The sequence below is a fragment of the Podospora bellae-mahoneyi genome, chromosome 2 (genome assembly GCF_035222275.1).
Source record: "Podospora bellae-mahoneyi strain CBS 112042 chromosome 2, whole genome shotgun sequence".
Lineage (NCBI taxonomy): Eukaryota > Fungi > Ascomycota > Sordariomycetes > Sordariales > Podosporaceae > Podospora > Podospora bellae-mahoneyi.
Window position 1 is genome coordinate 2,146,367 of NC_085881.1, and position 23,333 is coordinate 2,169,699.

General features: G+C 54.3%; 8 protein-coding genes across 8 annotated transcripts; 4 read left to right on the plus strand and 4 right to left on the minus strand.

Moving 5' to 3' along the window:
* Window positions 1-450: 450 nt before the first annotated feature.
* Window positions 451-2,206, minus strand: MRPL35 (mitochondrial 54S ribosomal protein YmL35). Its single transcript, XM_062876231.1, has 2 exons — window positions 1,443-2,206; window positions 451-1,389 (listed from the first exon to the last, which is right to left on the minus strand). Exons 1-2 carry the CDS (start codon window positions 2,152-2,154, stop codon window positions 560-562), a joined length of 1,542 nt encoding a protein of 513 aa, XP_062734811.1. The 5' UTR covers window positions 2,155-2,206; the 3' UTR covers window positions 451-559.
* Window positions 1,854-3,656, plus strand: yml6 (54S ribosomal protein yml6, mitochondrial). Its single transcript, XM_062876232.1, has 3 exons — window positions 1,854-2,505; window positions 2,581-2,674; window positions 2,744-3,656. Exons 1-3 carry the CDS (start codon window positions 2,425-2,427, stop codon window positions 3,547-3,549), a joined length of 981 nt encoding a protein of 326 aa, XP_062734812.1. The 5' UTR covers window positions 1,854-2,424; the 3' UTR covers window positions 3,550-3,656.
* A 1,423-nt stretch (window positions 3,657-5,079) lies between these two features.
* On the plus strand, window positions 5,080-5,529 carry QC761_0036630 (uncharacterized protein; the record flags this gene model as incomplete). Its single annotated transcript, XM_062872325.1, has 1 exon — window positions 5,080-5,529. The coding sequence occupies one exon, from the start codon at window positions 5,080-5,082 to the stop codon at window positions 5,527-5,529; it is 450 nt and encodes a 149-aa protein (XP_062734813.1).
* A 297-nt stretch (window positions 5,530-5,826) lies between these two features.
* ROX3 (RNA polymerase II holoenzyme/mediator subunit) lies at window positions 5,827-8,228 on the plus strand (the record flags this gene model as incomplete). The annotated part of the gene is made up of 3 exons (XM_062876233.1): window positions 5,827-6,145; window positions 6,240-6,883; window positions 6,942-8,228. 3 exons carry the CDS (start codon window positions 5,827-5,829, stop codon window positions 7,002-7,004), a joined length of 1,026 nt encoding a protein of 341 aa, XP_062734814.1. The 3' UTR covers window positions 7,005-8,228.
* A 559-nt stretch (window positions 8,229-8,787) lies between these two features.
* Window positions 8,788-12,796, minus strand: QC761_205060 (uncharacterized protein; the record flags this gene model as incomplete). Its single annotated transcript, XM_062876234.1, has 2 exons — window positions 10,386-12,796; window positions 8,788-10,272 (listed from the first exon to the last, which is right to left on the minus strand). The coding sequence occupies exons 1-2, from the start codon at window positions 10,863-10,865 to the stop codon at window positions 8,788-8,790; spliced, it is 1,965 nt and encodes a 654-aa protein (XP_062734815.1). The 5' UTR covers window positions 10,866-12,796.
* Window positions 11,150-14,422, plus strand: QC761_205070 (uncharacterized protein). Its single transcript, XM_062876235.1, has 2 exons — window positions 11,150-12,839; window positions 12,896-14,422. The coding sequence occupies exons 1-2, from the start codon at window positions 12,257-12,259 to the stop codon at window positions 13,840-13,842; spliced, it is 1,530 nt and encodes a 509-aa protein (XP_062734816.1). The 5' UTR covers window positions 11,150-12,256; the 3' UTR covers window positions 13,843-14,422.
* Window positions 14,423-15,146: 724 nt separating this feature from the next.
* QC761_205090 (uncharacterized protein) lies at window positions 15,147-20,464 on the minus strand (the record flags this gene model as incomplete). The annotated part of the gene is made up of 4 exons (XM_062876236.1): window positions 15,147-18,016; window positions 18,077-19,433; window positions 19,499-19,924; window positions 20,435-20,464. 4 exons carry the CDS (start codon window positions 20,462-20,464, stop codon window positions 15,147-15,149), a joined length of 4,683 nt encoding a protein of 1,560 aa, XP_062734817.1.
* A 227-nt stretch (window positions 20,465-20,691) lies between these two features.
* Window positions 20,692-23,169, minus strand: SNF4 (AMP-activated serine/threonine-protein kinase regulatory subunit). The gene is made up of 4 exons (XM_062876237.1): window positions 22,376-23,169; window positions 21,882-22,005; window positions 21,665-21,814; window positions 20,692-21,603 (listed from the first exon to the last, which is right to left on the minus strand). The coding sequence occupies exons 1-4, from the start codon at window positions 22,631-22,633 to the stop codon at window positions 20,939-20,941; spliced, it is 1,197 nt and encodes a 398-aa protein (XP_062734818.1). The 5' UTR covers window positions 22,634-23,169; the 3' UTR covers window positions 20,692-20,938.
* Between the last annotated feature and the right edge of the window lie 164 nt (window positions 23,170-23,333).

The window sequence follows — 23,333 nt, forward strand, 5'->3', positions numbered from 1 at the left end:
AAGACGAGGCTTAACGCTTACAGCGGATGACACAACCACTTCGCATAGATGGTCTCGGATCAGAACTGTTTCCTAGTTCGAGTAGTCAAGTGATATCTGAGTGGCCAGGAAGATTGCTGCAGGCCTGATCAAGCTGATCGGCAACACAAAGGAGTTTTGTGGTCACCTTGAATGCGCCACCAGTGTCTTTGAAGGCTATCCGATCATAGCCTTGGTGGTCGAGGCTCAGCTAGGCTGTGTCTTGGCCTTGAGTTCCCAAAATGGCAACTTTATATCATGTAATATAACGTCCATCTCTTCTTAGCAACGTCGGTGTCAAGTAAAGAGGTATAGCTCCAAGATCTATGTCTTCACGGTGGCCGGCAGGCGTGCAAAGACTGACCAAAAGCCTCAGCTTCGAGCCCCAGTCTTTGCTCGTATATATTGCACACAACGCATGAACAAGGGTCAACGCCCACATGGTATTCAACATGTCTAATATACAGCCCGTGGCATGGCATTTAAACACACCCAATACACACTTATAGTACAATTCCACCCCATTTTCATTCTCCCCCCCCTAATACTTGAGCCCCTTGATCCTCTTGGAGTACTTCCACAAGCTCTTGTACTTGGGCTTCTGCCTCTTCGCCTCCCAACCCCTCGCCTTCCTAGGCGGCTTGAGCGAGTGCACCCGCGGCTGCTTAAACTCAACATCCGCCCCCGGAATACCATGCCTAGCCATCACCTCAGCCGTATGCTCATCCCACACGCTCCTGAAAAGCGTGAACCCGACCGGATTAAGATCAAACTTGTCCCTGAACGACTTGAGCGAGAACCCTTCTCTCCCACCGTACATCTCCTTGAGCTTGGCAAGATCAAGAGTCTGGTTGTTGTTGTGCTCAAGAACAAACACGCTCAGGCGGTGATAAGGCGAGCCCTTTTGGGCAGTGGGGGGCAGCCAAGGGATGGCGAGGGTGCCGTCTTCGGGGAGGCCGCCCTGGGGGGATTCAGAGCTGGCTTTGGAGTTGAGACGGTGGAGGTTGAGGGAAGTCGAAGTGGGAGACCAGGGAATGTTGGTGACCATGAAGTGCAGCCGGCGGCCGTACGAGTCCGTCTCCGGGTTGGGAACGTCCGAGTCCATTACCACGACCGAGAGGAGACGCTCGCCAGAGTTGAAGACTTGCATGCGGAGGTTGGGGGGGCTTTCGGTGATGAGCGAGTCGAGGATGCTTCCGGGGGGTGCTTTGTAGCCGCGGAAGGTCATCTTGACGTCCATGGTTGGGTCGAACTTGGGGAGGATGTCGGGGACGATGTTGAACTGGTGGATACGCTGGGTGATGATCTTGTAGTCCATGGAGCGCCACTTGTTTTCGGCAAGGTAGCGGTAGATGGGCTTGTTCATGTCACCTGGGTGCATGTTAGTGAAAGCTGGCGGCGGTATAAAAAGGACATCAACGCACCGTGCCCGTCCTCGAACCGCCTCTTGACCATGGGGTCGTTGATATCGGCCTGAATCTTGAGCTCCTCGACATGTTTCCTCAAACTCTCCAACCGCTTCTGCTTAAACACCTCGCCTCCTCTGTAAGTGCTGGCGTCTGTCTGCTCTATCCGCTTGATTCTCGCCAGCTCTGCCTTGATCTTGGCGATCTTCTCCTCTCTGTCCTTGGCCAAAACCTTGCGGGCCTCCTGGAAGCACTGGTATGGCAGCTGCTCGAAAGGAATGTCGCCTGTGGTAGCAATAGCAGCTCTCCTTCTCCTAGAACCAAGTTCTGGTGACAGCAGCTTGGCCAGCTCCTCCTCTGATCCCTGCTTGATTGCTGTGATCTCTGAGGCCTTCTTCTGGACAAGAACGGCAGCATCAGCGGCGAGCTTCTGCGCATCAGATCCTGCGGGGGTTGTCGTCGTGGGCTCATCGCTGCGACTGGGGGTCGACGAAAATTGGCGAATAGCGGCGACGATTGGCCTGGACTGACATGTTGCCGTGGTGCTGGTAGCTTGCCTGAGAGACCGCACAAGGGGCCGGGCAACCTGCTGAGTCCCCGACATGATTTCTGAATATTTTGGAGCTGTCTTGGGCTCCCAATTCCACCTATGCCCTGAGCTGTTGAGGATCTGGTCGGCCTTTCGCTTGTCTCTTGAGCCGGCGCCGATAGAGAAAATTCGTGGACCCATGCACGGCGGTTCATCCAGTCAGCTTCTCGCACGCCCAGGGGTCCAGTAAACGTCCGGCCTAGCAAGCGTCTGTGCGCCAACGACTCCAGATCTTTTTTCAGAGCTTCAAGAGCAGCAGCCAGCGACAGCCAAGATATTCGCGAATTGCCCGACAGAGCGGATATAAGGTCAATCTTGGGAGGGACGATAGCGGGCGCCTTCACGCGGCCTTTTTCTACAACCCGCCGCTTTTCTGGTCGAGCACCGATTGCTGACGACAGACCCCCCGCAATGGCCGGCAAGGGGATGAGGTGCCTCAGCGAGGCGATGAGGGGCTTGAGCCTCGGTGCGCAAACATGCAGAACAGTCCCAGTGTGTATTTTCTGTCCGGCCTTGGTTCTGGGTTAGATTTGGACAGTCTTGCTGATATGCTGTGCCCATGACCAGGTCCGCACAGCTCCGTTAATATCAAGGCGGTCCATGGCCACCGAGGCGCCCGTTTCTAAAATCACACGATCAGTAGATGAGAAATGGACTCCCAGTATGCGATAGCCTCACTCGGTCTACGGATGACCATACAACAGTGATCTTCTTGCTAACAGAGCAATAGTCACCACTGTCCCTGTTACCGTCCACTCCTTCCCCGACCTTGCCCCCCGCTCCCTCGAAACATACTCAGCCAAGCACCTCTACCTCCCCCTCCGCCGTGACATTCTTCACCTTGCGGTCGTCTACGAAGGTGACAACACACGACAGGGTACGGCCCAAGCCAAGACTCGCTGGGAGGTCGCCGGTTCCCACAGAAAGGTTCGCCCACAAAAGGGCTCGGGCAGAGCTCGTGTTGGCAACAAGCAGTCACCGCTACAGCGCGGTGGTGGTAAATCCCACGGTCCCCGAAACCGCGATTTCGGCACCAAGCTCAACCGCAAGGTCTACGATCTGGCCTGGCGCACAGCTCTTTCTTACCGGTATCGCCGTGGCGAGCTCATCGTTACCGAAGACGGGCTCGATCTCCCTCTCCCTGAGGACTTCCTCCAGCAAGCCCAGGACGGCCTCTTGACCCGCGAGCTTGAGGATGCCTTTATTGAAAAATACGTTGGCGAGATGCTCGGAGCGATGCAGTGGGGCAAGGCTCATGGCAGGACGACATTCATCACGGGGGAGGAGCGGATGAACCTGTTCACCGCGATGGAGGTGGCGGGTGAGAACGGCAGGGCTTTGGAGCTGGAGGATGTGGATGTCAAGGATTTGCTTGAGACAGGCAGGATTGTCGTGGAGAGGTCGGCCCTGAAGGAGATGATCAAGCGGCATAGGAGTGATCTGGTGACGAGCATTTTCCTGCCTGGCCAGAAGAACACCAAGGAGACAACAATGGGCACTGTTGTTTACCCGTCTAGCAAGGTTTCATATGCCTAGTTCAGAGTTGATGGAGGCCCTGGTTTGTATTATACACTAAAAGAAACACTGCTGGATTAGGGGCAGTTGTTGTATGTAAATTGTTACTATTTTGGAAGCCATGTACTATTTGGTTTGCCGTTAGTGCTTCTTTTGGGCTCCTGCTTGTATAACCTCAGATAGACGCTGCAGAGGGTGCTCAAGGACTTTGTGGCACTGTCCGATGACTCCTGCCATGAGGATTGCTGCCAGTGCCCAACAACTGCCTTGTGTGGGTGGTGAGTGCGTGTTGACAAGCCACAATCAATGTCATCGCCGATTTACACAGTGCCAGCTGTGGAGCAGCAGTTAGGAGCAGGCAGAGCGCCCCGCTTTTTCATGTGCGAATTTGCAGGCGTGCACAGACCAATCCCCTTGTGTATATAATTTCGCCCGCCCTCCCGTCAACTTCCTCCCCTTCTTCTTTTTTCTTCTCCATCCAAGTGCAGGGGTTTTACGCGTATCAGTGAGGATTCGTCCGAGATCGCGTTTTTGCTAGTTGAAAACTACATACCTGACCGCTCTTGTTGGGACTCGTTCCTGGCAGGGAATTTTTGGAATTACCAACTTCTTCAGCTTTGGAGAGAAATTCTGGTCTTGTTTTTCATTGCCAACGCTTGCTTGGTTCGAGCGTGGCAAGGAAGAGCGGCGATTGGATTGTGGGACGAGGATTACAACGAATCGAACACGACTTGTCTAACAGCGACTTTTTGATTTTGGCGCTGCGATGGGAGGGTCGTCTTTTGGGTTGACCAGTCTGTGATGGTCACGACTTTGATTGAGAGGGGCTGTGCTTGGACAACTTCGAAACATTGGTCTCTGACGCGGTCGCCCGGGCGGTCACTGAGTGAGAGGGAAGAGTCGCACGACGAGTCAGAGTTGGGCCGGCTCGTGATGCAACAGTGCTTTTGAGTTTTGAGCGTGTTCAACAAAGTTTGATATGGGTGGTGGAGTTGTGGATTGCTGGCGTTTGATAATATCGAAATTTGGCCGCGCCATGAGTTGTCGCTCGTGGGCTGGTTATCATCACCCGCCAGCACTGCTCTCCAGATTTGTCAGCCCATCTCACGCACTGTGTAACCCCCCATATTCGTGACTCTCTCTATTCCAACAACCCTGCTGTAAATCATCGAGAATAGTAGTGATAATGAGCATCTTGGCAATGACATGAATGCAATATAGCCAAATGACGTCGTACTACATGCTGAGGATATGCAACGGCGATCGCTTCAGCCCAGCGGTCTGGACAGTGAAGTTTTAGGTTCGTAGGTTTGCGGCACATCAGCCCGATTTCTTCAGGGCGGTCCAGGGCGGCCGCCGCTTGTTGCCTGGGTGGGTGGTGTGGAGGACAACGTCCGATAGACCAACGATCAACAGAAACGCCGGCTCCTTGGTGTGACTCTTTATCAATCACACGGAATTCTCGGAGTCAGAGAGAGAACTGAATAGCGTCTTATAATGATATGATAACTGAATGGATAATGGCAATGGTATCTCCTCAATTCATCGAAGATGCAAATTGATAATGGACATCCGGCGGGCTGCGGGCCGTCGAGATCAAATCGTCAAAAGGCTGGATGGAAAGCAGGCACCCGATTGGCTGGCGCGCGAGGGTTGCGCGACCAGTTCAGGGAGAGTGGGTTCGTGTGGGTTATAGTGGGGCGCGTGGCAGAAAGAGACTTCCGCACTGTCCAGTTCTGGGAGCGGCCAAGTGACCGAACGGCTTCTACCAAGGAAGGCGAGCACTGCAGCACCTCCTCTCCTCCATCATCATCCATCAAACCTCACCACCGCCCATCGCCCAACCGCCTCATTCAATCGCCCAGAGCCCCAGAAGAGGCCCGCGACCGCCGAAAACCACCGATTCCCGTCATAGAGAACGGTCTGAAAGCATTCACCGCCCCGAAATCCGATTTTTCGAGTCCGCCGCTGCAGCAGGAGGAGTGCATGTTGCTGGATTGAGGTTCTGCGAAGCCGTCGTCGGCGCTTTCGCGCGACTCGCCCACAACAACCTCCTCCCCCGCCCCAGGCCCTTCCCGCATCACATCTCCGACTTTTCCATCGAGCGAAGCGGTCTACCATCCCCAGGCCGCCATCTTCTTTGCGAATCCGATACCGACCGCTTGTTTGTGGTTCAATTTTTTTTCTTTGTCCGTGTCGCCACTCCGCTCGGGTGACGGTCGCGCCAAGGATTTTCTCTTGGTCACCCTTACCGTCCCGACCACATCGCATCATCTCGCCATTGTCGGTCGGTCCATCATGTCCTTCCACCCTCAGACTCCGCAAAGCCCCTCGCAATTCTCTCCTGGCACGAGCGACCAGAATATGAGCATGAGCAGCTCCATGACCTCCATCACGACCGCTCTGCCGACTCCGGCCCACAGCGTAAACGGAAGCACACTACCCACCGACGCCTCCCAGGACGTTGTCATGGGCGGAGACTCCCCCCACAAGCGCAAGCGAGCCTTTGACGATCTTGGCGATAGACAGCAGAAGAAGGTGCACAGCGAGGGCCGCAAACTTGGTATTGATGACCTGCACCTTGATGTGGGCGAGAAATACCTCCTTTGCAGAACTCGTAAGGCTCCCTTGAAACTCAGTGATGAATGCGGTGGTTTCTTGGTGACTACTGCTTTTTGTTCAAAGACTTGGTTAACACGTGCTCTTTCTAGCCCATCCTACGCCGCGCCCGCATGTGTCGGAAGATCTCTTTGAGCTCTACGGTTTGGGACCTCTTGCCGACTCGGTAGCCCGCGTGCTTCCGAACGGTGAGAAGAATGCGATCAGGAAGACGTACAAGGGTTTCATCAAGAAGCTCGGCGTTCAAGGCCACTTCGACTCGGTCAAGCAAGATCCCCACCGCGAGGATAGCATGCTTTGGTTGATGCAGGTGCCCGAGGATGTTTGGGATGCAAGATACGTCAGGGGCAAGGATATTCACCACGGATTCAACCCCGAGGTCAAGAGCAAGCTGATGCGTGCTACGACTATGAGCAAGGGTGTCGTTCCCAAGAGTGTCTGGGACAGCTCGGTCTTGGGCGAGATTGGCCCGGGCAAGGGCGACAGAGCCATGTCTTCTGCCAGACCTACCGCACCCAACACCCCGCTCAACCTTGGGTCTCAACAGCCTCGTATCAAGGTTGGCACTCCGGTCGCTGCCCAGGATAGGGCCAAGCGTGCCGTCAAGAAGAGAAGCTACGGTGACAGCAGCTTCGAAGGCTACGGCGAAGGCTTTCCAGACGATGACACAGGCGCTGCGTCAGGCTACTCTACTGGAGAGGGTGATATGGCGTCTGGGAACAAGCGCAGAAAAAAGGTGCTTCTTCATGGCTGATCTCGAGCATCGGGGACATCTTTTACTGACACGTGAACAGACCCATGGAGTCTCACAGGCCCATCCTCAAGCCCGGCAACCGGTCTATGGCGCTGGAACTTAGGAGTCTCCAGCTGCTGAGTCCAGCCAGCCGCCGCCCGAGCGTGTCACCAAGTCGCAGACTGCTATCAAAAAGCAAACTGCAAACGGTGGTGCCAAAGCACAGGGACGAGGACGCCGGCCACGTGCCGATTAGAAAAGCCACACCTACCAGTGTTCAGGGTGATACCTGGTGTACCGGTTGACGATGACCTTGGCTCGCCCGCGACGCATCATACAATGTTTTGCCTTGTCTTGCCTCTTTGCGCGGAGAGTTGACAACCGAGACGAAAAGACGGTCACAGCTTTTGGAGCCTTTTCTTTGCAACGAATGTGGTCGGCAGCAACAGCGATTGGTATCGACCCGCGAACTTGAGACGCTAGCTGCATAGTTGATGAGTACGGCATCGATTTGATCAAAACATACCCATCAACTTGAATTACCGGTATCCGTCAATCTATACGGCCTTGTCTCAAACGCAATCAACCGATCCTTTCGCGTTTGTTGGGTGGCTTTCGTTTTCGAGCAGAGGGCATTGGCTTTGTGGGTTCACCACAATCGTGGGCTAACATCGAGGGCATCATCGGGGGACACAAGAAACACTGATGTTTTGCATTTTGCAAATTTGATTTTTCAGCAAGGCGTTGGGGTTTAAGGTTCTGTCTTTTTATTTTACATTTAATTTGATATTCCCCGGGGGGGGGAACAACACAAAACAACAAACAAACAAGCTTTATACCTTTTGGGGGACCAGGGTTACTTGAGGCATTTCATCGTTCTTGACATTTGGCGAGGTGGGGGCGGGGGAAACGTTCACAAAGATCATACCAAGGACATGAGAAACATGATGAGAGGGCATATTGGCGGGCTTTGATTATTCTGACGCGCGCGAGGTTCTGTATTATTGTTTTTCTTTGCTGAGAGGCAGCAGGACAGGGGACCTACATGACCAACCGAGGACCGAGGCCGGGATCATTAGGAAACGGGTTTATGAAAAGGGGGTTTAGAGAGGGTTGACCGGCTGGCTTCTTTTTTTATGAGAGGAGTTTTGATATCGCAAGGGGTGGTGGGTGAGTTTCCTGGTCTATATGGTCTGTGGTTTTGGGGTTGGTGAGGTTGCTGCTTTTGTCTTCCGGGGGGGGCCAAAGATGATGTGGTGGGGAGTAGGGAGAGATGGTGGTGAGGTTAGGTGATGATGGGGGGTGAGAAGGAGGGAGTGGAAAAGCGATAATAAAGCAGCGTTTGCTATCTTATATCCTGTGTGCCGTGATGTGATTGTGATGTGCGTTGTTCCTCCCTCCAGATGGGCTGTTCAGTTTGATGAACCTTTTTGTTGCAACCAGGTATTGTCTAGGGAACCACATTTGGTGCAATTGGATGGGTGGTCTTACGAATGTCCGTCAGGATGTCCCTTTTTCCTTCCGCGGCTGCAGTTGATAGGTAGTCCTTGGTGATGACGGTTGTGGTCTACCCAGTTGCATGCGCATCGGGAGAGATATTTATATTTCCTGCTGGCCAGGCCGGTGGTGATTGACACCATCCGAGTCATCAGTTGTTGAGCGATAGGCGTTTACGCCATCTGCTCGTGTTCTTGCCGAGTACCAGTTGAGCACAACTCAGACGACCATGGTTTTAGTCACGCCTTCATTCAGCCACACCAAAGGTTACCACAACCCATGTCTAGGGTCGGGAGCCAACAAGTCCCTATTAAGGGGGGGGGGAGGGCGTAGTCTTGCAGGTAAGATTACCATCACTCGTTCTCTGTCTTTTCTAGGTACCAACCAAAGATTACACATTACAACAAAATCTAATCCAAATCCTCGCCCTCCTCCCCCAAAACAACCCTCCTCGTCCCATCCTCCCTCACCCAACCAGCCACCATCTCCCCCACATCCCCCACCAGCAGCTCATAATGCGGCGCCGTGTCAAAAAACAGTCCACAATGAGCTCCCACCTCGTCCACATCCCGCATGTAGACCTGAACCCAGCACTTGTCGTCCCGTTCCCTAGGCAAAAGGCAGAATTTCCCGAGCCGTTTCTTCCCACCTGCTTCTTCATCATCTTCTTCTTGTTGATCCAAAGAGGAGGTTTTGTGGAGTTTATTCCTCTGCTGACGGTCCTGCTCCTTTTGGCGTAGTCTCTCTTCCTTTTCTCGGGCTTTCGCCTCGGCTTTGGCTTGCTTTTCCGCCTCTTTGGCTTTTTGGGCTCGGAGCTTTTCTTCTTCTTTGGCTTTTTGAGCAATGGCCTTCTCCCGGGCTTTTATGGCTCTGGACCGGGATTTGACCGCTTCTTCGTATGTCTTTTTGGTCTGCTTGTAAGCCTTTTCTGCTTGTTTGCGGGTTTTGTCGGGGAGGGAATCAAGATCCGGGGGGGTAGGTGGGGTTGGTTCATCTGGGATGGGGGGGAGGGTGTCATCTTCTGGTGGAGGTGGTGGTGGCTGGGTTGGTTCTGATGGTGTCGGGGAGAAAGATTCCTCCTTTTGCGGTTCTTCCTCCAGGGGTTCTTCTTCAGGTATTGGTGTTGGGTCCAAGACCTGAAGAATCTCTGCAGCTCTGCCTGCCTCGCTGTGGTCTTCTATCGAAATCCTGGGGGTGGACACCCCTGATTGTATTGGTGACGAGGTTGACGGCCTGAGAAGGCCATTGTCGGGGGTGCCGGGTTTTCGTGGCTTCTTTGGGATGCCGGTGGAGACGGTGTAGTAGTTTACGAATCTGACTCTGGGGCCGAGTTCGGGGTGGGCTATGTCATCAATGTCTTCTAGTTGACGGAGTCTTTTGTATCTGGTCTTCAGGCCGTTCCAATCGGCGAGGCAGCCGCCGAATTCAAGATGAGAGACGATGTGGCTGGCTGCTGCTTCAAAGAGGTTCTCTTGCTTGTGTTTTTGGGCAAAGTGGGCTATGTTCTTGATCCAGCCGCGATCGATGAAGGCGACGTCGTTGAAGAAGGTTGGGTTGTAGGTTGGGTCCGGTTCTGGGGCTGCAGGTGGAGATGGGAAGGGATATTGTCCGAGTGTAGGGGAAGGTGCCCCTGAGGGAGGCCGGATTTGCTCGTAGATTGAGGCATCGGGAGATAGACGACCTGATGGTGATGGTGCAATATCCCTGGGTATCACTGAGTCTGAAGATGTCTTATCTAGTGCTGTAGGGGGTGGAGGTGAGGGCCTGAAGAGACTGGCGATGCCGGATACAACGATACCAGGGTGAAGACCAAGTAAGGGAGCGTCGAGAGAAATGCTCCCTAGGATCCGGTGACGGAAAGGAGGTCCTCCGCTTGGTGGTGCGTCATGTCTTGGCTAATGGGGGTTGATGTTAGCTCAAGACCTTGCCTCAGTGGAACATATTCACAACAGCGGCCGCCCCCAATACAGACCGCCGTGGCTGCTTATTTTGTTATAGACAAACTTACCAACAAGACAATATCGGCAGCCAGAAGCCCTCCCATGGAATGCCCTACCAATACCACGTCGGTGGTGGACGATTCATGAGGCATCAGCCACTTGCTGAAGTTCTCGCAGGCCACCTCGATAGACTTGTATGTCTTGTACCGGGGGTAGATCTTGGTGTGAATGACATGAGTCTCGGCCAGTGCCTCCTTGAGAAAAGCATGCACGTGTGCGGGAAACGAGCGGAATGACGAATCGTTGCCCATGAAGCCGTGGATGTAGATGACCAGCAACTTGCGCCTCCTTGGTTGGCCATGCTCCTCCATACTCAACCCCGCCGTCGAGGACACCAATGACTGTGTCGAAGACATGCGGGGATCGCGGACCAGACCCGGACCAGATGACCATGTTGGCAACCTGTAGGGATCAGACGCACCTGGCAGCTGGAGGGTTGAGTGCACAGACGGTGGTGGTGATAGGTTCGAGCTTGTGGTTGATGGCATGACGTCAGAAACGCTAGACTAGGTGAATTTGACGATATGTTAAGATCTGATAAACTACACAAAATCTCGGGTAAGACAGAACAAGATGTCTCTGTTCAACGACAGCAAAAACGTGGCTCTACAAACATGCCAAAATGAGGCTGTGTTCCTGACTGGAGCTTCAAAAGATGTATGTGGTGGTGGTTGGGTGGCAGGTGGAGTGCAGTGCAGTGCAGTGTGAGTGCCCAGGAGTTGAAGTTGAAAGCAGAGCAGTTGGAGCTAACGCAGGTTACCCAAAGCCCCCTCTTCTTCGTCCGATGTTGCGCTACGCTGCGTATCTTCCGGTACCCGTGATTCCTCCGAGTCGGCTCGGGTTGCCCTACCCTACCGTGTCTACCCAATATCGAAGGGGAGGGCAGGGAAGGGTAGGGAACGCAGGTTTATTTTGAAACGATCGATGGAGCCAACGAGTGTCAACTATGGAGTCGTGGAAGCGCCGATATCTGTTCATGATACAGAGTATCGGAGACAGTTCTCGTCCCCATATGGTCACCGCCGACACGAGAGACATGGCAGGCCCTGTTCCCGGTTGGTGTAACGTCTTGACTTGGCCGTTCCCCAAATGAAGCTCGTGTTCTTTTGGTGTCGATAGGCAGAGGGCAATTCTGGCCCCAAGAATGCATATCGAAAGAGTGGGCCAATGGGGGGGTGGACACGCGCAATCCCGCAGGGCAGAGCCATCTGTGATTGGCCAATGGGCGTCGGGGGTGCTGAAGAAGAGCCAACCCTCTGTGGGAAGCGAGATTGCAGAACAGGCTCAGGCTTGATGCCCACCACCAGCCCTGGGCTGTTTCTTCAACGGCCAGCAGCAATTTTAATTACTGACGGGAGGGAGGATCCTATATCCACGTCGGCGCCCTTGCTTGGTGTTTCTTGCCCTTTCCGATCTCTCTCTTTTTCTTGTTTTCTTCTTTTTTCCCCCCCCTCTTTGCAGTCCAGTACAGTCCCAGGAGCACCAGATCCCGCCCCAAACACAGGACAGCGACACACCCAATACAACGCAGCGCGGAAGCCCCCCATGGAGGAGATTGCCAGGAGAGGACAACGATCCTAAGAAAAGGTGTCGACACAAACTCACGATGGAATGATAGCGACCATGACTATGACAAGTCAACTGCACCGAATCACGCAGCACCACATCCATTACGAGCTGCGGCAATCCAACGCAGCACCGCCAACCCATCGAATACGGGATTCCTCCTGCTAGGGCCCTGCCAGGCGAACACCAATACGGGTCCCGTACCGACTACCGATCACCGAGACACCCCCAACACTCCTTTTTGGGCAACGAATAGCTGCCGTCACTCGTTTTTTCCCACTTTTTTCCCAGTTGCGCTGCCTACGCAAGCGCCATGACTAACCACAACCAAGCCGCTGGTGGCCCCGGGTCTTCACTCTTTCAGGCCCGCCGCACCCGCCACGATCACGCTCACAGCAACCACTCTCCCATCCTCCTCAACCATCACAACCAGCACCGACACCTGCACCGGGAGTTCTCTCAATCGCTCGAGAACCCCCAACAACCACAACCAAACCACCACGCTCGTTCCCCCTCCGATGCAAAACTGCAGCCGCGCCAGGTCGTTGTCGTCCAAACTGTTTCTGTCGTCCAATACGTCGATGCTACAGGCGCACTCGTTAGCCTTTCGACCCTTCGCTCGGATCCCGTCGCACCGTCGCCCATAGACACCCTCCCGGCAGCTGTCACTGCTGGCCTCACCACGCCCGACGACCTATTGCCCAGCGTGTCTCTCCCCGACCCGACGCTCGATCCCAGCCAGGATGGCACGCCGACGCCCACGCCTCCGGCCGTGACCGAGCCCGAGTTCTCATCTTCCTTCCAGTCAACGTCCGTCGAGACGCTGACGTCCACTCCTTCTGGCATAACGCCACCGTTTCCCATATTGTCCTCGGGGAACTTCAACTCCTCGTCTAGTGCGTCTTGGATCTTTGCTCCTGTCCATGTTGACCTCAACTAACACTATGACCAGCGCGCCTACCGCCCACAATCTTTACAAACAGCACACTACCAGCTCTCTTTTCAAACTCCACCAGGACCTCGACGTCCTTCTTTCGTTCAACAACTTCATCTTCTTCTTTTACCAAGAGCAGCACCAGCTCGCGCACTCGACTGACTTCGACCACGACCTCGTCTGCCCCAACAGTAGTGATCAACGGGTTCGGCGAGGATGCCGGCGGCGTAAGAGGCATCCCGGCACCGCAACCTACGGCCGACGACACTGGGTCTGATCCTGGCCCTGGACTGACCCCTGAGGCCAGAAACGCCGTGGTCGGTGGAGTGGTGGGCAGTGTTGCTGGTATCGCCATTGTGGCTTTGGTCTTGATGTTTTTCCTCAAGTGGAGGAAACAGCAGGGGCGAGGAATCATGCTGCTTGGGGATGGAGACAGCACAATTCGCGGCAGAGGTCTCGGATCCGGTCCATCATCTGGGCCCAGCGGAGGCGCAGGAAGAATGTCGCAGATCAGGTTCCCATTCGCCGTTCCATCCGCACTTGCCAAGCTAAACGGACACCGAGCCATCGAGGCGCCACCGGCCGAACCACAAGAAAAGGGATTCTATCGCGTTTCTGGGAGGAAGTTGGTATCCGTCTTGGAGTCGGGGGGGGATGGATGGTCCGATCCGGATCCACGCAACAGTGTCGGCACGTCTTACTACAGGGACTCACAGGCCTTCCTCGAAAGTTCGAACCTCCCTCCTTTGCAACTAGGCTCACCGATGCGACCCGAAAGTGGTGTTATCGTTTACCACGACGGCCCAGCACGAACGCCGATTGAGGAGCACTCGCCTATGCCGGGCGGTCAACGTCGTTCCGCATTTCCCAATCTGCTCCAGGTCCAGGATCCCGTCGGTCGAAGTATCAACGTACAACACGCCGGATCTCGCGTCTCACAATCCCGATTCACCGAAGATTCATAGCGTCTGAAAACAATAGCGCCTGAAAGCATAGCGTCTGAAAGCACCTGCGCTCATCTACAGCGTAACACTTGTACATGCTCGCACACACCTACACCTATGCAATAATGTCTGGGTTTACCACTGGCGTCAGAGGGTTTGAGAGACAATATTCATATTTTTTTTTCTTTCTAGAAGAGCGAGTTATATTTGGCTTGTTGGTCTAGCCCCATTTTTCGATACCTTTTTGCTTGTCATCTCTTTGGATATACCAGAAACTATTTTTTGCAATTTTCCGGTCAGACACATACAGCCGCAGGACCTCTTTTTACATGGTTATACATTATTTGGGATGCGAGGTCTTGGGGGGCTGTGAGGTGCTGGTTTTGGAAATGTATTGGTTGCTTTTGTTTGGCTCGACTGGGAAGATGGAAATCAACTAGTCGCGCGGAACAGAAGATTTTTGGACTTGGAGGGTTATAAAAGAGATCGAAGAAGGAGAGCAAGCGGATGCGCACAGGAGGGGGGGGGGGTTTCTTTTATGTGTGTGTGTGAGTGGAAAACTTTTTTGTTGTATATATTGGGGCCTTTTTTATTTTGGCATGTTATTTGAATGTAGATGTTGAATGTGTTTACTTGTGGTGTCTTATGTCTATCTGGGGATTGAGCTTACTTACGTACACTTCCTCAACACTGCCACGCTTGTGGAAACGTATACAATTGCAACTTGGACAATCGCAATTCAAGTTTCTAGCTTCAAACAGACAAGCAAGGCCGGCGCTTGAGTCTTGAAACTGGCCAAGACTTGCCCTTCCAATAGGTATCTGTAGTGCAAACACCCATCGTTGTTCTCAGATAGATAAAACCAATATCATACCTATTCTCAACCTGCCAGAGGTGTAACTTTGTTCTACCTGGCAGCTTATTTTCTACCAAGACAGTTTCTTGCAAGATGTTGGAAAACGTGCTTGACGAGCTTCCAAATCCCAGCCGTGACATGTAACCATTATCCTGCCGCAAAATCAACTCTACAACTCTCAAAATACGGACCCAAAAAAAAGATACAAAACAACACTTGAAAATCAAAGCTTAGACAAGGTCCAGTCGTCACACAAGTCACCTCAACCAAAGCACAGATAAAAGAAACAAACATCATGTATCACACCTCCCCCCCACTCCATCCTATCTCAACTAGCTTGCTATACAAACGTTTCCTCTACCTATACAACTCCCCCCTGTCTCTTTCATCAGAATAAAACCTATCCCACTCCCCTGAATAATATCCACCTCCCCTACTCTAACCGTCGTGATATCCATCACCACCCCGTCTAACACTGCCTCTTAACCCCACTAAACATCTCCTCCGCCACCCTCCACATATTACTCGTATCTCCATTCCCATCAGCCCCATCCCCACGGTCCCTATCCCTATGCCTGGGTGGTACAGGCGGAGGCGGAAAAGGCAAGATCTCCGCAGGATACTCCTCATCCATATCATACGGACTCCCCGCACTACTCCTACTGTTCTCAATACTAGCAATAGCACTGCTCGCCTCCCTCGGCAAACCTCTAAACCTTCTCTTCATCCTTTCCGTAAAACTTTCCTCTCCTGCTTGCCTTTGCTCAACTTGCTGCAGTTCTAAAGATGGCATCGGGCTGAGAGAAGGACTGTGGACGGGTTTCTTCTGTCCGTTCCAACTGGGGTGAAGAGACAGGGTGTTTTGTTCCGGTTGTAGATACTGACGCTGTTGCTCCGGCGCCTCAATTACAACCGCCGGCTTGTTATACCCACTCACCACCTCCCCCTTCTGTTCCCAACCCCCAACCTCATCATACCCCCCAGTATAACACTCCTCCATAAAATCATCCACCCCATCCAACACCCCTACTCCCTCCCCCTCACCTCCCACCTCCCTGGCCCTCCTCGCCCGTTCCTTAACCCTCTCAAACATCCCAACCCTCTCCTCCGCCTTCTCCGCCCTCCCCTTCCACATATCCCTCTCCATTTCCACCTCCCTCAACCTCTCCCTCAACCTCTCGCACTCCTCCCCGACATCCGTCTTGACAACCAACTCCCTCGTCAACTGCGTAATCTGCCCCGACTTTTCCACCAACTGCATCTGCAAACTGCGAATCTGAGCCTCCAGAGCAATCGTCTGCGATTTCTGCCGGCCGGCACTCCGCTCCTCTTCTTCCTGCTGTTGCTCAGGAAACCCTGGATGGTCACCAAAACTCGAAGCTCTAGAAGATGCAGACCACTTCTCCTTGACCGTGAAGTGTGAGTCGTCATCGTTTCTCGTAGTCCGGGAAAAGCTGACACGGTGCTTCGGTGTAGTAACCTCTGAACTCGGCCTACGAGGTGCCTCCCCCTCAGGAGGAGCCGGTGTCACCACCATCTCCTCATCCACCCCCTTTTCCGCACCCGCAACAACCCCAGTAGCCTTCGCCTTCTCCATCGGAGCCTCAAGCTCATCGCTACCCTCCCCCACAACCCCCGGCATCTTCTCAACCTCAACCGGACTCCTCAACCTCCCCGGACTCGCCCCCCAAACAGCCGCAGCCTCCACACTCCCCTTCGACCTCCTCACCGGCCCAACAGGCGGCACCAACGTCCGTCCCCTCTCTACCACCTCCCCTGGCATACTCTCAGACTTCCTCATCTCAATCTGCTTAACCGGACAAGCTGGCGGCGGCGGCTTCAACGGCGACATTGACTTCGACGGCGAAACCCCCTTCCTCGGCGAAGGGTTAACCGTATACTGAGCCAACACCCCACTCGGCTTCAAATCAAGGCTTCCCCCCCCAACCTTCTGCATAGGCGACGGCACAAACGCCTCCTCTTTGCTCGCGCTCTCAAACATCGCCGCCATGGCCTTGACCGCGCTGCCGACTGACGTGACCGGTCTCAGGTAATGCTGCACCGTGGTACCAGGGGTAGCAGCGACAGGAGTAGTAGACTCGGCGATCGTCGCTGCCCGCTTGTCAGGACTCTGCTGCGGTGTCTTGGGTAGAGGAGACGACTTCTTCTTGCGTGCATTGTCCAGCCTCGAGAGTCTCTTCTCCCTAATATCACCACTACTCGTCGTGCTGATGACCTTATCATCATCATGCGAAGTGGTGCTCATGGATGTCCTAGTTTGCGACGACCTCCTCTCCTTTCCGATCTGCTGCCTTCTCTCCCCGGCGGTGGGAGATCCTCCGGGCTGCTCTGACGACCCAAGAGACTTGCGCGAGCGAAAGGGTATGAATCGTGGACTTGTCGGCTGAGCAGAAGGACTCTCAGTATCCGTTGAAGCACCCCGGTGCCTTGATCGCCAGGCAGCAAGCCTGGACCGTTTCTGTCCAGAGACATCGCTCCGCGGTAAATCATCTCGCAGACCCTTATTTTCCACCCGAGCTGGCGAAGACACAGTAAAGGACCCCGGAACGACTATCGGTCTTGCAGTATCTTGAGATGATCCTCTTCGGTGGTCCTCAGAACTCCGGTCCCTGCTCCGAGCACTGCTGAAGGAACCAGGTGGTCTATTTACTCGACAACCCTTATTTTTGGTACGTTGAGGTCCTCCTGTATTTCCTGTATTCATCTCTGCCGTATCCTTAAACTGTTCATCATTGTCTGCTCGTTTGTTCAAACTCAGCTGACTCAACCGCTTCTTCTCCGCTCTCATACTTCCCATCACGTCGTTCTTAAATCGGATGGAATCTGCGGAGATCACGAGTCGACGTCTGGCCGTCGGAGTCGGAGAGGCAGGAGAGGGCCCTCTCGGCATCTCGGGGACGTTCATGCTGATGTTGTCTGGAGTGGGAGAACGAGTACCTGCTGTTCCGGCGCCGGTTGACGAGCTCGTCAGTACTGATTCTCCTGGAGCCCAAGGTGGGGGTCGTTGGCGAAGAGAGAGGGGCTCCTCCATGGCCGCATATTGAACGGTTTCCAAAGGAGCGGGAGGGTATCCATACATCTGCTCACCAGCGGCATCGTGGTAATTCTGATTATGGTGATGGCCCGTCGGTGATGTTGCTTCCGGGTCCGCGAGCGATGGCTCCTCAGCAGTGGGCGACAACAACGGCATGGAGGCCATCGCGCCAACTCGATGTTGGGACGAAGAGCGAGCATTCCCAGTCCTTGGCCGTTGCCGCTGCACCGAAAGTGAAGACCGGCTCATCCCGAGTCGTCCCGGCCCTCCACCGGATGCTCGTCCTTCCGCCTAGTTAGCCAACCGTCCCAAGTCTAGCAGCCATCCGGAGGAAGTAGACTTACTAGCGTCAGGAGTAGGACTAGGCGGAATAGGTGATCCTCCTTCTTCGGATTGCCTCGAGTGACGATTTCTCAACCCGCTCCCCCATTCCGCAGGCTTTCTCACCACAAACGACTCAGACGCAGAAGGTCTGAGCCCACCAGCCTTGTCCTGCAGAGACTCCTGCTGCCGGTAGTGATGCCGAGCATGCTGCTCCGAGATTGCCGTCGGGCTGGACTTGAGCACGTCCAGGTTCTTCATATGCTTGACAACCTCCCGCCAGTGCACAATCAGCATCTCAGCAATGCTGTTCGCAACATGTATCTTGTCAACAGACAACGCCCCTCGCCGCGAATGACTAGCCTCCGTATCCGTGGACGTTTTACACTTCCTCCTCTCTCGTCTGGCAGCAGGTGGCGTAACAGGAAACAACACCAGCCCCTGATTTGGATTCGCAATCCTCATCGTATATCCATGAATCAAATCCCCCACCAGCAACGGCCCAAACACAATCCCCAAAGCATTATACCCCATCAAATCCGCTGTAGGCAGCGGCCGTCCCAGTTCATCCTCCCTGGGAGTTTTCTCCGCCGTCCTCCCAATCAAACACAGCAACCCAAACACGGCACAAATCAACTCCCTCCGAAACTGCGACTTGACCGTGCCAATAGCAAGCGCAATCAACCTCGCCCTCAACTTCGTCTGCTTCGTCCTCGGAAACTCGGGATCCCCCTTCAGCTGACTGTGAATAGCCACCAAGGCATCAAACAAGGCCAAACTCCCCAATACCCCCCCCGGCAGTCCCGCCAGCAACCGTTTAAACGTCGAGGCCACATCGTGCGTCCCAACCTTGATATGACTCGGCAGATTCGGACACCGAATCGTACTCGCAATCTCGTCCTTGTCCCCCTCGGCACAGCAATAATACTCATACAGCGCATTCACCACCCTCACCGATCCCGGAATGCGAAACACCCCCTGAGTATCCGCCGCATGCTGAACCAGATATTGCGCCGTCGCCCGAAAGCACGTCGGCAGCACCAGTGATCCCGCCGCATACTCGCTCGGCAGATACAAGAAGCTCTTCCCGCACAGCCTCACCAAGCTCTGCAGGTCCTCATCCTTGAGCGAATCCCTCCTCATCATCACCCCATTCACCAAATGCATGGCCAAATCACTCACGCTCCTCTTATGCCTCACCATCTTCTTCCCCTTTTGATCCTCTCCCCCTTCCGCCCCCGTCGTAGTCATCGACCGCCCACTCAAACTCACAACCCCACTCCCACCCGAGACCTGCCTCCCCAGAAACGTCCTCGAAAACCAACTCCTCTTTGAACAATGGCGATTATTCTCCTGCTGCTGCAAAGGCGACCTATCCGGCTGTTGCCCTTGTCAGCCCCCCTCCTCACCCAACAACAACAACAATCACCGAGAAACAAACCTACCGACTCTTGCCCTCCCCCCCCACCCTCAACCACCACAATCCCCCTAACCCCATACTTCGCCGCCAACCGGTTATACTCCCCCACAAACTCGCTCCTATCCCCCACCTCATCCGTATCGCTCAAACCCCCCAAATCCCCGCTCGAGCTCGTCCACGTCGCACTGCTATCATTCCCTCCTCCCCTTCCACCACCAAAAGTCGCCGAGTGCGGAAGCGGTAGCTGTAACCTTCTAGGTCCTATCCCAGGTCCAAACCCACCGCCAACCGGTGAACTCTGAAGGTTCCCCCCACTGCTGAACGACCGTCCTCCCGTGAGATTGGATGGCTGGTGGGTTTCGAGGGAGGCATACCTCGACGACGACAGTGACGGCCCCGCCTCGTCAATATCTGATAAAGGCTCGTGGGTGTTGTTGTCATCCTCCTCCTCCTGATCAAGCGACTCGCTCGACCAGGTCCTTTCCATCCGAGCGCGTCGACCTTCGTCCCCATGGCGAGGAGGCGGAGAAGAACCGCCGAACCGGAGGGTTTGTTGATGCTGCTGCTGCCGCTGCTGCTGTTGCTGCATCATCTCGTTTGTTGTATCCAGTAAACGACAAGGGAAATAGCAAACAATCGAATCGAAGGGAGGAAGAGCGCAGGATAAAAGTATTATTCAACACACACACACACACACTCTCACACACACTCACACACACACACACATACACGAGAAAGATGAACAGACCCCAAGAACAGGATTGTCTTCAGCAAACGGTCTGTCTTTCCCCCCATGCTTCCAACCAAAGGAAAGAAAGAGATTGCGTCAACGTCAAAACTAGAAAGAAGACCTGACGGTGTGCATCATCTCCTTGTGCAGGCAGGTAGGTGCATCTGCAAGCTGCTGCAACAACAAAGAGGCAGGCAGGCAGGTACCTAGCAACGCTAGTGTGTCAGTTACCTTAGGCTTCCCCCCTCTGCTGCTTCCCATTTTGCATGTTTGACTTCCAGGTTGTTCAGTTCAAGCAGGAGGAATTGGATGCCCCTTCCAACAAACGGAAGAAGGAGGGACCGTGGGCGAGTAAAGTGTGGCTGGTGGGAAAGCTTCAAAGGGTCAAGGGGAACAGACACCACATAAAACATGTCACAAATCTCTTCAATTAAGAAACTGAGAGTGAGTGAGAGAGAGAGAGAGAGAGAGAGACAGAGACAGAGAGAGAGAGAGACAGAGGGAGGGAGGGGAGAGAGTCAGAGTCAGAGAGAAACAAAAAGTCTATACCGTGGGGTAAAAAATAGAACAGAAGATGCAACCATGGTATTCCTTGTCCACATCCGGCCCGTGACGCCATGCAAATGCAAATCAAAATAAATCGGAGTCAAGCATAACCCAAGAGGCCTGGTGAGGGACACAGGGTAGATACTGGTCCCCGTTCCAAATATTATCATGTCCATGCCACCCCCCGACCTAGTTCCCCCGAATGTCGTCGTCCTCCTCGCCATAGAGCAAAACATACTTTAGAATGTCCGATAGTGAAATGATGCCCTTGAGACGGTTATCGTCATCCACTACAATCAACCGATGCACCCGTGACTTCCGAATTGTGTCAAAGATGGCATCCAGCCGGTCATCCTCATTGCACGTGTAGATGCCACCGAATTCTTCGGCCCGTCTGGACAGCGCCTCGCCCACCGTGGCGCTCAGCTCGTCGTAGGCGCCACCCTTGATGCAGGGTATCACATCGACCGCCTCAAACAGGTTCAGAACCCTGTTGTCCTTGTCGATGATGGGCACCGCCGAGATGTTGTACTTGACCATGAGGTGAATAACGTCAAGAACCGAACTGCCCATGGTGGCCGTCGCCAGGTCCTTGTAGGTGCCCAGCCCAAGCTCTCGGACGGGCTTTTTCAGCAACATGGTGTACTGTTCGTTGTTGACGGCGATGAACTTGAGGATGCGGTACTGCGTGATGACGCTGACAACCATCTCCCTTCCCGTCTCGTCGTCCCGATCTACCAATGGGATCCTCCTGGCTCTCGTTTTGAGCATGCGCCGACATGCCTCATACAAGGGGCGCATAGGATGGACCGACACCGTTTCGAGCGGCAGCACGCCAATCGCTCTTTCAATGTCTGCCGCCTTTATTTTAGCCCCCGTCTCTCCTAGAAAACCTCCTTTGCGGTGGCCACCTACCTCGAAGACTGCTCAGGCGGAACTGATCGATGTGCGCAATCTCGTCAGGGAACTGGCAGTAGTACTGAATGACATTGATAAAGTCGGTGCTCGTCAGCAGGCCAGCAAAGGCTGAGTTCTGCGAATCCCAGAGCGGCGCTGACACGATGCCTGCATGTTCAACCCGGAGTCAGTAGGTCATGGGGTAGCAGAGGGCGTCAAGGAGGGGTCCGCGAACCGTTTTGTATAAGAATGTTCAGGCTCTTCTTGATGAGCAGGTTGTTATCGAGCACAACCAAACGGAAGGATAGAGGCAAGACATCGTAACTCGTCCGGACCTTGAGGAACTCGCGCACCCCTCTCTGTTTGTCCAAAACCACGCGTTAGCTTCCATGTCGAGGCCATCAGGGTCTGCTGCAGCCCATGGCCGGAACCCCGCATCAGCAGCAGTTGCATTGCGAGGTCGGGAGCGCAGGGAGACAGCGGGGTTCGTTCCCAGCCAGGCGGGTTGGGCGCGTGGCCATTCGGAACGTGGGGAGGATGGGTCGATGTATGTTTGAACATGTGTGCCAGGCAGGCCGGGCTGTCTATGTATGTATATACATGTATATCATGTGTGTATCATGTGTGTGTCTGGGTGCGCGTGGATGGGAAGGGCGCGGGGGTTGACAGGCTGGGCAAGGGGGGGAGGGGGGGGGGGGCACGATGGGTGTTAGATAGATAAATGCTCACCAGACCCTGCATCTGCTCCTTGTCCAGCGGACCTGAGGCTCTATTATCCGACATTGTACGACTGATGGGCTTTGGACGCAAGTAGGAGGACGGGGCCGCGACAAAGGGGAGCTCGTGACCATGTCGCAGCGGCAGCGGGCCACTGGAATTGGTTCCAGCCGCAGAGGTTGTGGTGGGAGAGGAGGCAACAGGAGCACTGCTCTCGGTGGCAGGTCCAGGATGTGCCTTTTCGGCGGGCGTACGAGTGTCGTCTTCCATTATCGTGATGGTGGAACGTGGCCGCACATAGGGAGGGACTCTGCTGTTCCGCGGCCGGTGCGCTTCGCCAGGCGCAAAAAAAAGGAAACTTGTCTCTGGGGTCCAAGTTCCAGCCAGAGCAAGCCTCCTTCGCGGTGGAAAGTTGTTGTGTTGCCGCCCAGCGGGACCGAGGACCGGAGGTAGTCGAGGAGGGGCAGACCAGGAGTGAGGGAGAAAGAGAAGAACAAAGGGAGCTTCAGCCACTCTCTGTCCAGATGCTCGCTAGGCCAGGAACAAGACCTCTCTTGTCTGGAAACCTGTGATACAACGGGGCGGGCACTTGGAGAGTTTTATCGGGCAACAGTTCCAGAGCTGCTTGGCTCTGCTTTGCCCGATAAGAAATAATAAGGTGCGACGCTATACCGCTGGATACCTGCGATTAGTGCATGTGGATGCCGATCCGTCCTGTGGCTTGGGGCTGTGGCTCCGGGACGCCATTTCGATATGTCATGGCTTGGTTCAAAGAGCCACAACCTCACGGCACTGCGCTGCTGATTACCAGAGTGAGATGTCATATTTTCATGTCTACACAGTGTTGTCAAGTGATCTAATTCCATGGTCTGGATGAAGCTCCTCTGGTTCAACCACTGACAGCTCCCTATCTCGAGATGCACAAGGTGGGGCACACCGAGGGTAGAGGGGCTGGTCCAAACGTCTGGAG

Excerpts from the sequence above, each read along its gene's own strand:
- QC761_205070 (XM_062876235.1), top strand. The coding sequence starts at position 12,257 with ATGACTAACCACAACCAAGCCGCTGGTGGCCCCGGGTCTTCACTCTTT. Across the intron at positions 12,840-12,895 it reads GAACTTCAACTCCTCGTCTA|CGCGCCTACCGCCCACAATC; the intron begins GTGCGTCTTGGA and ends CACTATGACCAG.
- MRPL35 (XM_062876231.1), bottom strand. The coding sequence starts at position 2,154 with ATGGGTCCACGAATTTTCTCTATCGGCGCCGGCTCAAGAGACAAGCGA. Across the intron at positions 1,390-1,442 it reads GCGGTTCGAGGACGGGCACG|GTGACATGAACAAGCCCATC; the intron begins GTGCGTTGATGT and ends ACATGCACCCAG.
- SNF4 (XM_062876237.1), bottom strand. The coding sequence starts at position 22,633 with ATGGAAGACGACACTCGTACGCCCGCCGAAAAGGCACATCCTGGACCT. Across the intron at positions 22,006-22,375 it reads AGGAGCAGATGCAGGGTCTG|AGAGGGGTGCGCGAGTTCCT; the intron begins GTGAGCATTTAT and ends TTGGACAAACAG. Across the intron at positions 21,815-21,881 it reads GAACATTCTTATACAAAACG|GCATCGTGTCAGCGCCGCTC; the intron begins GTTCGCGGACCC and ends TTGAACATGCAG.
- yml6 (XM_062876232.1), top strand. The coding sequence starts at position 2,425 with ATGGCCGGCAAGGGGATGAGGTGCCTCAGCGAGGCGATGAGGGGCTTG. Across the intron at positions 2,506-2,580 it reads AAACATGCAGAACAGTCCCA|GTCCGCACAGCTCCGTTAAT; the intron begins GTGTGTATTTTC and ends GCCCATGACCAG. Across the intron at positions 2,675-2,743 it reads AGATGAGAAATGGACTCCCA|TCACCACTGTCCCTGTTACC; the intron begins GTATGCGATAGC and ends ACAGAGCAATAG.